This window comes from Bacillus rossius, chromosome 5 (genome assembly GCF_032445375.1).
Source record: "Bacillus rossius redtenbacheri isolate Brsri chromosome 5, Brsri_v3, whole genome shotgun sequence".
Classification (NCBI taxonomy): domain Eukaryota; kingdom Metazoa; phylum Arthropoda; class Insecta; order Phasmatodea; family Bacillidae; genus Bacillus; species Bacillus rossius.
Genome location: NC_086333.1, coordinates 70,949,830 through 70,963,460, shown reverse-complemented (window position 1 = coordinate 70,963,460; position 13,631 = coordinate 70,949,830). Strand labels below are relative to the sequence as shown.

The window sequence follows — 13,631 nt, the reverse complement described above, 5'->3', positions numbered from 1 at the left end:
ATAGATTTATAGATTTTACTAAAATCTCATGTAACCAAGATTAGTTGAAGTTCCCAGCATTGCCTAGCTTTGCTTTACACAGAATGAAGAAGCTTCATTTAGAGGGATAGGGTTGGTTTTTTTTCAATCTCATGTAAACAGTACCTAACACTCTTTTGGTTTGAAGGTCAAGTGTGCAAGCTTCAAGCTCTGAAAAAAAACCTGTAGATTTGTTTAGAGACAAAACTCACAGACACACTCCTTTACATATTATTCGATACAATACCTGCAAAATAGGACTCGTAAGGCAAAAAGTATCACAGAGGTGGATGTTACGGGGTGGGGACAGTGGCCATATATCACCTCCCTGTAAGTTGGGAAAAAATTTTTTAAATATCAGTGAAGGCAGTATGTTATTTTGGGTGATGCAAGGTGAGTTGTTACAACACCTGCAATTTCAAATGTGTGAGAAGCTGCTTCACCTATGGGTACTTCTTTAGGCCTATGTGTCAGTCTGTCAACAGTAATGTAAGTTACCTACATTTTTTCTATTTTTTTTTTTTGGAATCCCCATCACCAAAAAATTCCTGTATCTGCCACTGAAGTATCAAGTACAGAAGTATCAGTATCAAAAGAAAAGTACCTGATAGGGACGAAGTCTACATGCCAGAATAAGAAAATTACAGTAGTTTTTACAGAGAGATTATTTTGGGAGGATATTGTTTCTAATTAGTGGGCTACAATATGTATTTCCTCCTCTCCATTAGCACTATATACCTTGTACACAGAAGCGGCAGGTATGTTGTTCTCACAGTCTGGATTTAATGCTGATTTGCACAGGTGTTAACTTAAGCATGTATTTCACGTATTTCACCTGACGAGTGTTTCATGTTTTAAATATAATATATGTATTTATTTGTTTTAAGAAGATCATCAAATATTAATAATAATTAAATAAAAACCAAAAATATAAAATTGTAAGATTTTTCCCTTTTTTTTTTTGAAGCAAAATTGTTACTTAAATTTCTGTGTGTAAACGTTGAGTTATGATTTAGTATTATATATATATTTATAATTTTATACAATACCTACAAAATATGACTCTTAAGGGCAAAAGGTATCACTGAGATGGATGTTATGGGGTGGGGACTGGCAAAATATCACCTCCCCCTCCATTTAAGAATTTTAAACAACATTATCATATACAGGGGCGCAACAACTAAATTTCCAAAGGGGGGGGGGGGGGGGGCAATATACCTTTTTATAAAGAATCATCGATCCCCCCTATTGAAGCGGGGGGGGCGTCCGGGGGTCCTCCCCCGGGAAAATTTGTATTTCAAGGTGGAAAATGGTCCTATTTAAGCAGTTTTATTATCTAAAAATTGATTACACATCACTTTATTTGCCCCTGTTTGCCCCCACTTCAAGGTTTCAGAAGGGGGGGGGGGGGCAAAATACCCTTGCTCCCCCCCCCCCCTGTTGTTGCACCCCTGTGTATGTATAATGTTTAAAATTCAATTACAAAGACCACCTGGTCGTGAAGAAACGGCACGAGGGCGAGTACCTGCGTCCAGGCGTCGCCGCCCGCCGAGTGCGAGGGCTGGTGGCCGCCGCCCGCCCTCGTGGTGTTGCGGCGCGCGTGGCCCGGGGTGGAGCGGCCCAGCGCGCGCATGCTGCTGAAGTTGGCCAGCCTGCCCACGCTGCCGCCGTCCACGCCCTTCTGCTGCGAGCGCGTGCGGCTGATCAGGCTGCCGCCCGCTGCACACACGCGAGCACGCACCTTCAGTTCAAGTTTTAGGAATTCTTTTATGTGTCGGAAGTAGATTACATATGGAATAAGCCAAGAAACACAATATCAGTAGACGATAAACAATTCATATACACTAGCAGTAATACCAGACGTCTCCATTGTCTCTAGGGAAAAAGGGAAAAAAAGGGAAAGGGAGAAAAGGGAAAAAAAGGGAAAAGGGAGAAGGGAAAAAAAGGAAATTAAGGAAAAAAGGGAAATGAAGGAAATTAGGGAAAAGGGGAAATTAGGGAAATTAATTAGGGAAAAGGGAAATTAATTAGGTAAAAGGGAAATTAGGGATAAAGGGAAATTAAGGAAAAATGGAAATTAGGGGGAAAATGGAAAAAGGGAAATTAGGGAAAAGGGGGAAAGGGAGTAAAGGAAAATTAGGGAAAAAAGGGAAAAGGGAAATAAGGGATAAAAGAGAAATTAGGGTGAAAAGGGAGACAAGGGAGAAGGCGAAATTAGAGAAAAAGGGAAATTAGGGGAAAAGGGGAAATTAGGGAGAAAAAGGATAATGGGAAAAAGAGGGAAATTAGAGAAAAAGGGAAATTAGGGAAAAATAGGAAAAGGGTGAGAAGGGAAATTACAGAAAAAGGGAAATTAGGGGAAAAAGTGGATAGAAAGGGAAATTAGGGAAAAAGGGAAAAGAGGAAATAGGAAAAGAGAAAAAGGGAAAAATGGAAAAGGGGAAATTAGGAAAAAGGGAAATCAGAGAAAGGGAAAAAGGGGAAAAAGGAAATTAGGGGGAAAAGTGAAAAAAGGGGAAAAAGGAAAAAGGGGAATAATGGGAAAAGGGGAAAAGGAGAAAAAAAAGGAAAAGGAGAAAAAAGGGAAAAAGGAAAAGAGAAATGGGAAAAGGGAAAAGGGAGCAAGTGGGAAAGGGGAAATGGGAAAGAGGAAAGTGGGTTGGGTGAAGTGGGATGGGGAAGGGGGAAGGCGCCACTCACGCGTGGTGCTCTTCTTGATGGTTTGCTTGCGGCGAGCCTGCACCATGCCGTACACCACGGCGGCCAGGCTGTTGTACGCGCTGGGCTGGCGCGTGAAGGCCCCCGCGCGCGACCCGCGGCGCCCCACCACGTAGTAGGTCTCCATCTCGCCCTTGCCCTTCACCGCGATCACCCCGCGCAGCTGCAGCTGGAAGCAGCGCGCCTCCAGGATCTGCCGACACACGGCGCGCGTCACTTGCCTGTGCGAACATCAGCTGCAGTCCAATGTCAAACCATTCTCCAAATACGAATATCGAATTCGAATAACAAGAATGAGAATTAAGGTCAGGGGCGTAGGAAACGGGGGGGGGGGGGACAGGGGGGGACGTGTCCCCCTGAACTTTTTGGGTGGAGGGGACTGTCCCCCCCCCCACTTTCTAGACCGTGATATTTTTATTTTATAATATTATTCTGCCCAACTTTATTTTTAATTTCTTCACTCATCAAATTTTATCTTAGGAAACAATAATAATTTTAACATCGATGTATCCAATGGTTAGATAAAAAAACTGCTTAAAAAGCACTATTTTGCACTTTTAAAATCAAAATTTTCCAGCGGAGGACCCCCGGACCCCCGTCTTAGGGGAATGGGTTTACATGACATCAAAATTATTATTTGTTCCCCCCCAACATTATGAACACAGCTACGCCAATGATTAAGGTCAGTCTGCAACAATTGCAATGTCTTAAACTGTGTCCGACGGACACTGATCACTGATTGGCCCACGTGACATGGTGTGGGCGATGGTCCGAATACTTTGGTTGATTTGAACTTTTTGTAACAATCAATGCCGAACCCTGATTACTTTTCATATTTTCTCCTAATTTCTAATCATCGTTTTCCAAACTAACTAAAGTATTATTTTACTGCAGTACTATAGATAACATGACGTTTTTAAGCCACAAAAATGTACTAAAATTGTATAATAAAATTTAAATTGGCCCTCCCCTGACCAATATTATGGATCTGCCCTTTGTCTTAATAAGTGTCCTTTGGTAGCATGAACTCTCGTGATATTTGCTGTTTCCGGTTCCAGTTTCAAAAGGTAATAACAGGCATTTATTAGCCTTTGATTTTTATTGCCTCACAGAATAAATAAATACTTTTTACCTTCAAACAATTTCAAAAGTTATCTAAATATCTTAAAATTAGCTGTGTACACATATACAAAAAATGAAAGTAGAAAAAAAAATCTAAAAAAAAAAAAACAAACGATTATTTGGGTGCTCTATATTTACTAGTTAATACTTTAGTTATCAGTATATACGGACATCAAACATCGCAATTGTAGATAGTATTGTTTACCATGTGACAATGTGACGTCATTCACATCAGGATAAGGACACGTACCGCTCACAGGGCCCGTCTACAACACTCTGAACCTGTGGGCGGTCAGTATCCTTATCATAATGTGAAGGACGTCACATTGTCGCATGGAAAACTGCCCTGTATGCAATTGTGATGCCTGATGTCCGAATCTCCTGAATTATAAAGTAGTCGTTAGAACGCAGAAAATGTTTTTCAATTGTTTTTTGTTTGTTGCTTTCATGCATGATTTTCAAACGGGAACCGGCTCAAATATCGTTAAGTGTGCTGTTGTTGTTCTATGCTATCAAAGGAAACAGATTGGGATAAAAAGTTCAAGTTTACCAATTTATTCGGACCAAGGATATTCGTACCATCGCCCACACCACGCATGACGTCAGAGGGTCACGTGGACCAATCAGCGACCAGTGTCCGTCGGACATAGTTTGGGACATTGAAATTGTAGACGGGCCTTTACAATCCTACAATTATTATTTTTTTCTCATAAAAAATACACAGTGAAAGAAACAAAATTTATGTAGTTACAATCACAAATCAATTCATCTGATCATGCGTGAGAAAAGCAAATGTTTCCAAAAATGTATTGTAGGTGCCACTGCAATCTCATAACAATAGTGAGTGAGAAATTATGGTTATACAAAATACAGATGCGGATACAATTCTAATGAGAATTTAGTGTCCAAGCACACAAACAATACTCTTCTGTCCAGCCCTACTCTTCTTCCTGGACCATTCTCATATAAGTCATATTGCACCCCGTATTACTGAGCCCAGGGGTGTTTTTCCCTGCGTCTATTAGCCGGTCTAGAGTTAATATAGGGGAATTCAGTCACGGCATTAATCGCTGCCAATCTCCGATTTAAGCACACGTACGATGCATAGTACCCTTCCTGCATGGTTCAAACCCCGCATGATAAGATGTGTACACGCGTCCAAAACTAAATACATTTATAATATGTTAGGTTAAGGGAAAACATATTGTGAGCGAGTCTTTCAGTAGGCCTACTCGGCAACGAGCAAATTCGTGTGATCTCATGTTGCAAATACACTTACGTTACGAAACTAGGACGCAAAAATTTTAAAAGTAGAATTGTTTGAAATAATGTCGAGCGTGTAAATATACGCAGATGAGAGCTTTTCGACTACGATTCTTGACGCAAATCACACGTAATTTTCTGCGCCCGCTGCTAAGTGTGTTAGAATTCGCTTCCGGAGCCGACTACGCCGGGCATCGGTTGTTACACCTTTTCCGTTACTCGACTTCCGTCGCGTTCAGAAAATTACTCCAACCAAACGCCAAGAGCTAAGATGTTACACATAGAAGAGAGTGGAGCATGGCCCCGGGCCCAGGCCTGCTTATTTTTAAATGATTAACTATTATAATTTTTTTATAAACTAATAAAAAATTAGATGATTGTACACACCTACAGCTAATTTTATTTTTCTGTAACTATTTTCATTTTTATCTCAGTGTGTGAAATAAATACAAATACTTGCTGCGGTTATTTTAAAGTAAAATAATGTTTATAAACAAAGCTTAGTTTGGACTTATAAAATAGTAACCAAGATTACACCCTGTATTTTCGGGTTAAATAACAGTCTGAAGAGAGTGTAGGTGAGAAATGACCATGCAATTATAATGCAGCACGTGACTGTAAAAATTGTGGGGCCCGCGTCATCGTATATGGGGGCCGTGGGAGTGGAGAGTACATTGTTGGGAACAGGGCCCCCACATGACCGGTGCTACCGTTGCTATGGCAACGGGGCCCATGGATCTGGGGGGCCTGCGAAGGAAAGAAAAAAACTTAAAAAAAAAGTAGACAATTTTAAATAAATCATAGAAAATAATTAAACAGTAAGGCCTAAATTTAGTTACCGATGAAATATTACACCAGAGTAATATTATTCGGAATATGCTGTGCGTACAGAACGTGTCTGAATCTACAACTGTGAGTAACAAAACCACCACCAATTGACGTGACACCATGTTGACAGTGCAGAACACCCTACACTCATTTATTTGCCATTATTCAAAATTAATTTACGTTGACAATCGAAACACTAACTTAAAACTATTTTTAATGTGTTTTAAAAATAATTGTGAAAAGGTTAAAAAAATATATAACTAAAACAATGTACATAAAGGAAAACACATTTTTTTTATCTCTGTTAGAAAAAAAAGGGGGGTTCAACACGACTTCTAGCAACGGGGCCCACAGAATGATGTGGGGGGCCATGGGAGTGGAACGCACCGCCGCGGTGTCCTTGGGCACCTGTATCTGGCCCATGGTGCCCGTGGAGTCCATGCGCGAGGCCTCGTTCACGGTGTTGCCCCAGATGTCGAAGACTGGCTTGCGCGCGCCGATCACTCCGCCGACCAGCGGGCCGCAGCTGATGCCTGCAGCGATGACACACACCCTGCACACCCTGGCCACGCCGGCCTGAAGGGGACGCACCGCAACGCACGAATACCACTACGCCCAGGGGCGCAACAACTAAATTTCCAAAAGGGGGGGCGGCAAAATACCTTTTTATAAAGAATCATCGATCCGCCCTATTGAAGCGGGGGGTTCGGGGGGGTCCTCCCCCGGGAAAATTTGTATTTCAAGGTGGAAAATGGTGCTATTTAAGCAGTTTTACTATCTAAAAATTGATTACACAGCACTTTATTTGCCCCCGTTTGCCCCCACTTCAAGGTTTCAGAAGGAGGGGGGGGGGGCAAAATACCCTTGCCCCCCCTGATGTTGCGCCTCTGACTACGCCGAACGTACAATAACGCCGAAAACCATAACGCCGAATGCCAAATTGACCACAACCCCGACAGCTAGAAAACTGCTGTGTACCACATCGCCGAATTACCACAACGCCGAAATACATTTAACGCCGAAATACATTTAACGCCGAAAAATGTCATTGCAGGACTGCCACAAAGGTTAGGTTAGGTACGGTCAGGTTAGGTTAGGTTAGGTAAGGTAAGTTTAGGTTATGTTAGGTTAGGTACACAAATTCATTCAGTTGTTTTTAATTTTGCTCCTGTGGCCCCCCCCTCCCCCAGCAACATTTTTCGGCGTTACTCTATTTCGGCGTTGTGGTACACAGCAGTTTTATAGCTGTCGGCGTTGCGGTCAATTTGGTATTCGGCGTTATTGTACGTTCGGCGTTGTGGTAACGACCCCTAGCTGGAACATCTTCACCTTCAACTTAACCAAGAGCGCTGGTCACAAGCTACCTAGGGATATTCCTACATCTAGGGATCGAATTCAATAACTTTTGACATTACTTCAAAATAATGTTCTTGTGGTATGAATACATTGCGGGCTTTCCCGCGTAGAACTTCTGCATATTTAAAAGTTTTCGGAATACTTTATCTTCACACGTATGGCCGTCGAAAACGCCAGCCAAAACGCAAACTGGTGTTATGAAATGTGCTTTGCCCAGAACGTCTCTCAAGCTATGTTTTTTTTCTTTTAGTACAAATGTTTCAAACCCCGTTCTCCTCAAACCCGAAACCTGAATTTTAATCACTAAGAATAGCTCGAATCTTAAATTAAATCTCAAGGGTCAAAAATAAAACTTTGTAGTTTTCGCTTAGTGCAGAAATAATCAGACAAACAAACAGCAAGATAAAGAGTGGTGACATTATGGACAATTAATTGTATTACAAACACTTGTTTAAAAATGCCTCTAAACCTGATATATTGCAGTTATATTTCAGCTATATTTCAGATTCATATCAGGAGATTATGCGTTGTAGGGTGAAGGCGTTGTGGTGCATAATCCATGGAGTTAGGAGTCGCATAATCAGTGTTTGGAAAGTACATCTCCTCTCTGCTCCTGATAGCTTGTTACTATCATATGATACGGCTTGCTCTAAAAGCGTTTTTTTACGAGTGTTTTCAGACACTGAAAAAGTGATTCGTCGACGGAACAATAAAATGTTTTGCTTTTTTATCATTCATACCAGAAAATCAGTGTTTTTAGTTACTTTCCAGTGAAAACTGAATGAAAATATCGGTCGGACCCGTATTTTTTGTCCAATTTACTGTTTATGCCACTGTGATATTAGGACATAAGATTTCGAGAGATGGTTTTGTTTTGTATCGCATGTGTTTAGTGTTAATGATATACACCTCCTCTCTGATCCTATCAGCCTGATGCTAACATACCATACAGCGAACGAGAGAGAACGTAGGGAACATAAATAATAATGTGAGCGAGCATTGCACCTCAGTGATATTTATTATAAACCTCGGTAACAATAAAAAAAATCATGTGTTCTCATGTTATGTTGCAAATATACTTATAATACGTAACTCGGACAAGAAAATACTTCAAAATAATGCAAAGCGTAATAAATAAACTGATAAAATAACAAATGTCTGAATACGGATAACTAGAGACCGGAAAAATTCGCGGATTCCTTTCGAGACAGGCTGGAATCCAAACTCGTTTAGCTTAATGTTGCGTCAGTGATTGGACTGCAATTTACCTGACGGACTCTGAGCCAATGGCAAACACTCAACAAAAGAAGTATCGAATCATAAGAATCGCAGTAAACAGGTGTCCCGAGTCGTTAGACAATGACCAGGTGATAGTTGCCCGAGTACATAGAGAATCGTGGAGTCTATCGTAGTGGTCATTGAAACCGCGAATTTTTCCAGTCCCTACGGATAACACACATACTTTCTGCAACCGTCGCATTCGCTGCCTGAAAGAAAAAAAATGTAGAAATTGGCTGGTAGAATCATCTAACCCTTGAATACCGCCCAATCTATGGTGTTTTAGGTAGATTTCAAATAAATACTATTTATTGTAGCCGTTACCATGGCGCGACTTTCGAAATTTTTTTTATATAGTTTATCATTTCATGGTCAATAGACCCCAAAACTATCTTCAACTCAAAAGTGTGTGTGTCTATATATATATATATATATATATATATATATATATATATATATATATATATTCACACACACTCTCATACACAATTTTGTGGCTACGATAGTTGTCGCAATTTTTCACACATCACTTCCAAACTGATACATAAAATCTAGTAGTGGAAAATCTCAATAGAGTTATTTAATGGGTAATATCCGACCAAAGGGGTACAAATAGAAAGGGTTAAAAAAAAAAAAAAAAACCAGAACAATCACTGTAACTCCCATAAAATGGGAAATATCACATCCGTTTGAACATATTATAACACGTAGGAGTAATGCCAAACACTTTTGTCTAAATAAGTTTCTGATACGACCAATCATAACTGCAAGGGGTTGAAAAAAGCAAGGCTTGGAGAACATTAAAAAAAAAATCATATCTCCCTTTGTAGGCACAACATCGAATTCGTTCGGATATTTTGTAGATGTTATATATATATATAAAACTGAAACTATGAGGAAAACTTAGTGATAGAAAGTAGGGGTCGTTACCACAATGCCGAAATATCACAATGCCGAACGTACAATAACGCCGAATACCATAACGCCGAATGCCAACTTGACCGCATCAACGCCGACAGCTAGAAAACTGCTGTGTACCACAACGCCGAAATACAGTAACGTCGAAAAGTTTTGCTGCGGGGGGGGGGGTGGGGGGGGGGGGGCACAGGCGCAAAATGAAAAACAACAGAATGAAATTTGTGTGCTAACCTTGTGACAGTCCTGCAATGGCATTTTTCGGGGTTAATGTATTTCGGCTTTGTGGTAATTCTGAGTTGTGGTACACAGCAGATTTATAGCTGTCGGCGTTGTGGTCAATTTGGCATTTCGGCGTTATGGTATTCAGCGTTATTGTACGTTCGGCGTTGTGGTATTTCGGCGTTGTGGTGCGTCCCCGAAAGTAACATGATGGTGATTGTGAAGTGTATACGTGGGGAACGCTGAAGGGGGGAAGCGGGGACTCACCCACGCGCAGGTGGAAGTTGTTGAAGGAGTGCGTGTTGACGTCATCCAGGCGCTGCTTCATGGCCAGGGCGAAGTCCACCAGCGCGCACAGGTGCTCGTACTCGTCCTCGCCCTTCGACAACCACACACAGGCCGTCTCCCAACAATGGCCCTCACACAGGCCGTCTCCCAACAATGGCCCTCGCACGGGAAACATTCTTTTCACAGACGAGACAGCCAAAACGCCCGATCGTTAGGGCCAGGGGCGCAACAACTAAATTTCCAAAGGGAAGGGGGGGGGGGGGGCAACATAACTTTTTATAATCATCGATCCCCCCTATTGAAGCGGGGGGTCCGGGGGTCCTCCCCCGGGAAATTTTTCATTTCAAGGTGGAAAATGGTGGTATTTAAGCAGTTTTATCATCTAAAAATTTATTACACAGCACTTTCTTTGCCCCCGTTTGCCCCCACTTCAAGGTTTCAGAGGGGGAGGAGGGGGGTGGGCAAAATACCCTTCCCCCCCCCTGTTGTTGCGTCACTGGTTAGGGCCATGAAAATTTTCGCGAAAAGATCCCGAGTGTAGCTGGAAGTTAAAACACTGTAGCATCGTCTGTGTTTCGTGATCGGGAGAGTTACTTTCGAGGTGCATGTCGATTGTTACAACAAACCAATCACACTAATTCAGTGCGGGAAAGCAAACTCGTCCTTAGTGGTCTCGGTCAGACAAGGCAACGAACGACTTCTCTCGCAGACGGCCGCCAATCACAAGGAAGAAACCGCTGGTGTGGGTATACCTTGTTTCAGTCTAGTAGGCGTTCAGTTTTTTTTTTCGCGAAAATTTCCTGCCCCTTCCGATCGTACATCTTGGTTTTTTTTTTGTTCATAGTAAATGTGTTGATAAAAGGATACTAATGGTCAATTAGGTTAAGTTAGCTACATTATAAATACTTTAAAACATTGTGAACGGTTTTATTTGGTTAGGATAGCTACATTAAAGATACTGAGAGAAAAAAAAGCGAGCATGAACTTCGGGGAACTTCGGGTTTTGGCTCTCTCGTCTGTGAAAAGAAGGCATCCACCTCACACAGGGTGTCTCCCAACACTGGCCCCCACACGGACTGCCGAAAAAGCTCAGGCACTGCGGCGAACACGATCACGCACTAATGTAAAAATATCTGTCATTTTACTTGAACATTTCTTTTCCATTCACAAAAAAAAAAAAATTGGTTGTCTGTAAAGTCGGTTTACGGACGATAGTTTAACGTGACAACGTCATAACAAAACATTGATGAAATGATTGCATACTTTTATGAATAAAATTGAATCATTTTTATTGAAATATAACTATTTTGTATGGATACAAAGAAGGAGTGAAATGAAATCTACAATTTAATTGTTAAATTTTACTTTCATTTGCACTCATTAATTCAAATATGTTTATTACTTTAACGAAGAGATTATTTCAACTATAACTTTTATACATGTTTGCTATTTAACTTCTTCCAATCTGTGTTATTCTGTTAAGGATAGGACGATGATAGGAAAAGTAGGAAACGAATGGGAGTGTTTAAAGTTTAATGTGCCTCGAAAAAGTCAAATCGATGGTTGTTCCAATCGAGTGGATGAGATAGATGCGGCGCAAGCGTACAATGAGCGTAACGGAACACAGCGTAACGGGACAATGTGCGTAACGGGGCACTTTTTCGTGCGTGCAGCCGGCGTTCATCGATTTATTAGACGTCACGTCAAAAAAAAAAAAAAAAGAAAAGAGCTCGTGTAACTCAGTTCACGTAATAGAAATGTATCAATCTTCTTTGGCATTTCAAACCTCGACTGGTTAAGTATATCGTAAGGGGTAAAACAAGAGAGCGAGAGAGAAAGAAGACAATTTTTCTAAATAAACGTGTACTAACAATTTTTTTTTATCTCACTAAAATATAACTGCTCAGGATATCAATAATTATTGATCAATAAATAATGATTAATTAACGATAAATATTACTCGCTGTTGAAATACACCATGGAGAAAAACTGTGCGTGTAAAGCTGGACTCGGTGTGATCCGTCGTGTCCGTCCGCCATCCGTCCGTCCGTCCGTCCACAAGCCCAGCGATTCACAATCATCCGCAAGTCCGTCATAATATTTTTTCTACTCGGATGCTGCCTACAACTATTAACGCTTGTATTTTCGAGGAAATTCCTCTTGTAAAGGTTTACCAGTTCGACGTTCATGTACGCTGAGCACTTATTAATGATTAAAAAAAAAAAAAAAAAAAAAACTCTAAAATATTTATTTAAAAATATTTTCGAGTTACCGTGCATTAAAAATTACTTTTCTGTCTCAATTATTGTTTAAAATATCAAATTCAAAACGTGTTTATAGGCATAATACGGAAGCAGATAAAAAAAAACACTATTAATATTCTACGCACGGTATTTGTTTAAAAGTCTTTCTTAAAACTAGCATATTTTTAGTTGGACTTAACATATGTAAAAGCTCGTGGGCTCATAACTATAGCACGGTGTGTGATTTAGTTAATCAAATAATAACCCTGTCAAAATAGCGTGAAATCTTATGCCAGCAAAAAAATATATTTAGTTGCACAGCTAAAAAAAATACTCATATTATAATTTTTAACAATACTGATTTACACAAGTAATTAATATAATACGTAATAGAAAAAAAAAACACAATTTACTTGCTAATATGGCCTGTGGCGCGGTGCACAACAATTAGCTCAATCCCCGTAGTGTTGCCACTCTGCCCAGACACTCCCTTACTAGATGCCAGCAAGTCGGGGTGGCGTCAGGCGCAGGCGGGTCCCTACCGCCGCGACCCGCCTATCCCTGCAGCATGGCGGGGTTTAACCTGAGCCTCATGTTATTTGACCTTCGCAAGACCTGGCCCAAGGTTTTCCCTGGATCACATTAGCTAGCTTTGAGCTAGGGCGACCAATGGAGCGTCAGCCATGGCGACAATAGCTGTCATGACTGGCCAATGAACCTCAGCAGCAGAAGACGCAAGCGACCTTTTCCCGCACTGTGCACCCGGATGAGTAGAGTGTATCGGCTTTAAGCCTGAGACACACTTAGGTCCTCACCTAACCTGAACTCTCTCCGCACACTTTTTTATTTAATTTATTTATTTTGTAATTTTTTTCCGTTGATCCCACATGGAGTCAAGGCTCCGGGATATAGAACATGTCACGTTATTACATGTAGTTCCCTTTACATACAAATATGTATGTGCAGACATTAATATTTACATGATGCAAGTTAAAAAAAAGTACAGAACATGTTACACAATTTAACTGTATAGTGATACTTGATACTTTAGATTTAATTTAGGCTAGGAAAAAAAACGTTTCACAAGTTTCACCGAAACGATGCATTAAAATTCGGCCTTTAAATTTTACCCCCATCACGCTCAAAGAAGTTTCACTAAAAAAAAAAACTATAGTGTGATTATAACGTACCTAATGCTTCCGTATACTGTATCTTGTCCCCGTACGTTATCATTTTAAATAAATTATCTCTATTCTTTAAGGGGCCCGCCTAGCTAGAGGTGTATTTGTTTTAGTAAAGAGGAACAATAAGTGCGATGCTCGCTGGTGCTTCCAGCGCGGTATCGCCTCTAAGCGTGTATAGGGCAATTAAGATATCTGA

At 40.8% G+C, this 13,631-nt stretch overlaps 1 protein-coding gene across 1 annotated transcript in view; it reads right to left on the bottom strand.

Moving 5' to 3' along the window:
- LOC134531985 (adenylyl cyclase 78C) overlaps positions 1–13,631 on the bottom strand; it is a 504,301-nt gene that overhangs the window by 20,087 nt on the left and 470,583 nt on the right. Inside the window, exons 23-26 of the mRNA XM_063368091.1 lie at positions 9,988–10,099; positions 6,337–6,482; positions 2,719–2,929; positions 1,544–1,737 (exon numbers count right to left, since the gene is read on the bottom strand). Of these exons, the coding sequence (XP_063224161.1) occupies positions 1,544–1,737; positions 2,719–2,929; positions 6,337–6,482; positions 9,988–10,099 (663 nt within the window). The remainder of the gene's footprint in view (positions 1–1,543; positions 1,738–2,718; positions 2,930–6,336; positions 6,483–9,987; positions 10,100–13,631) is intronic.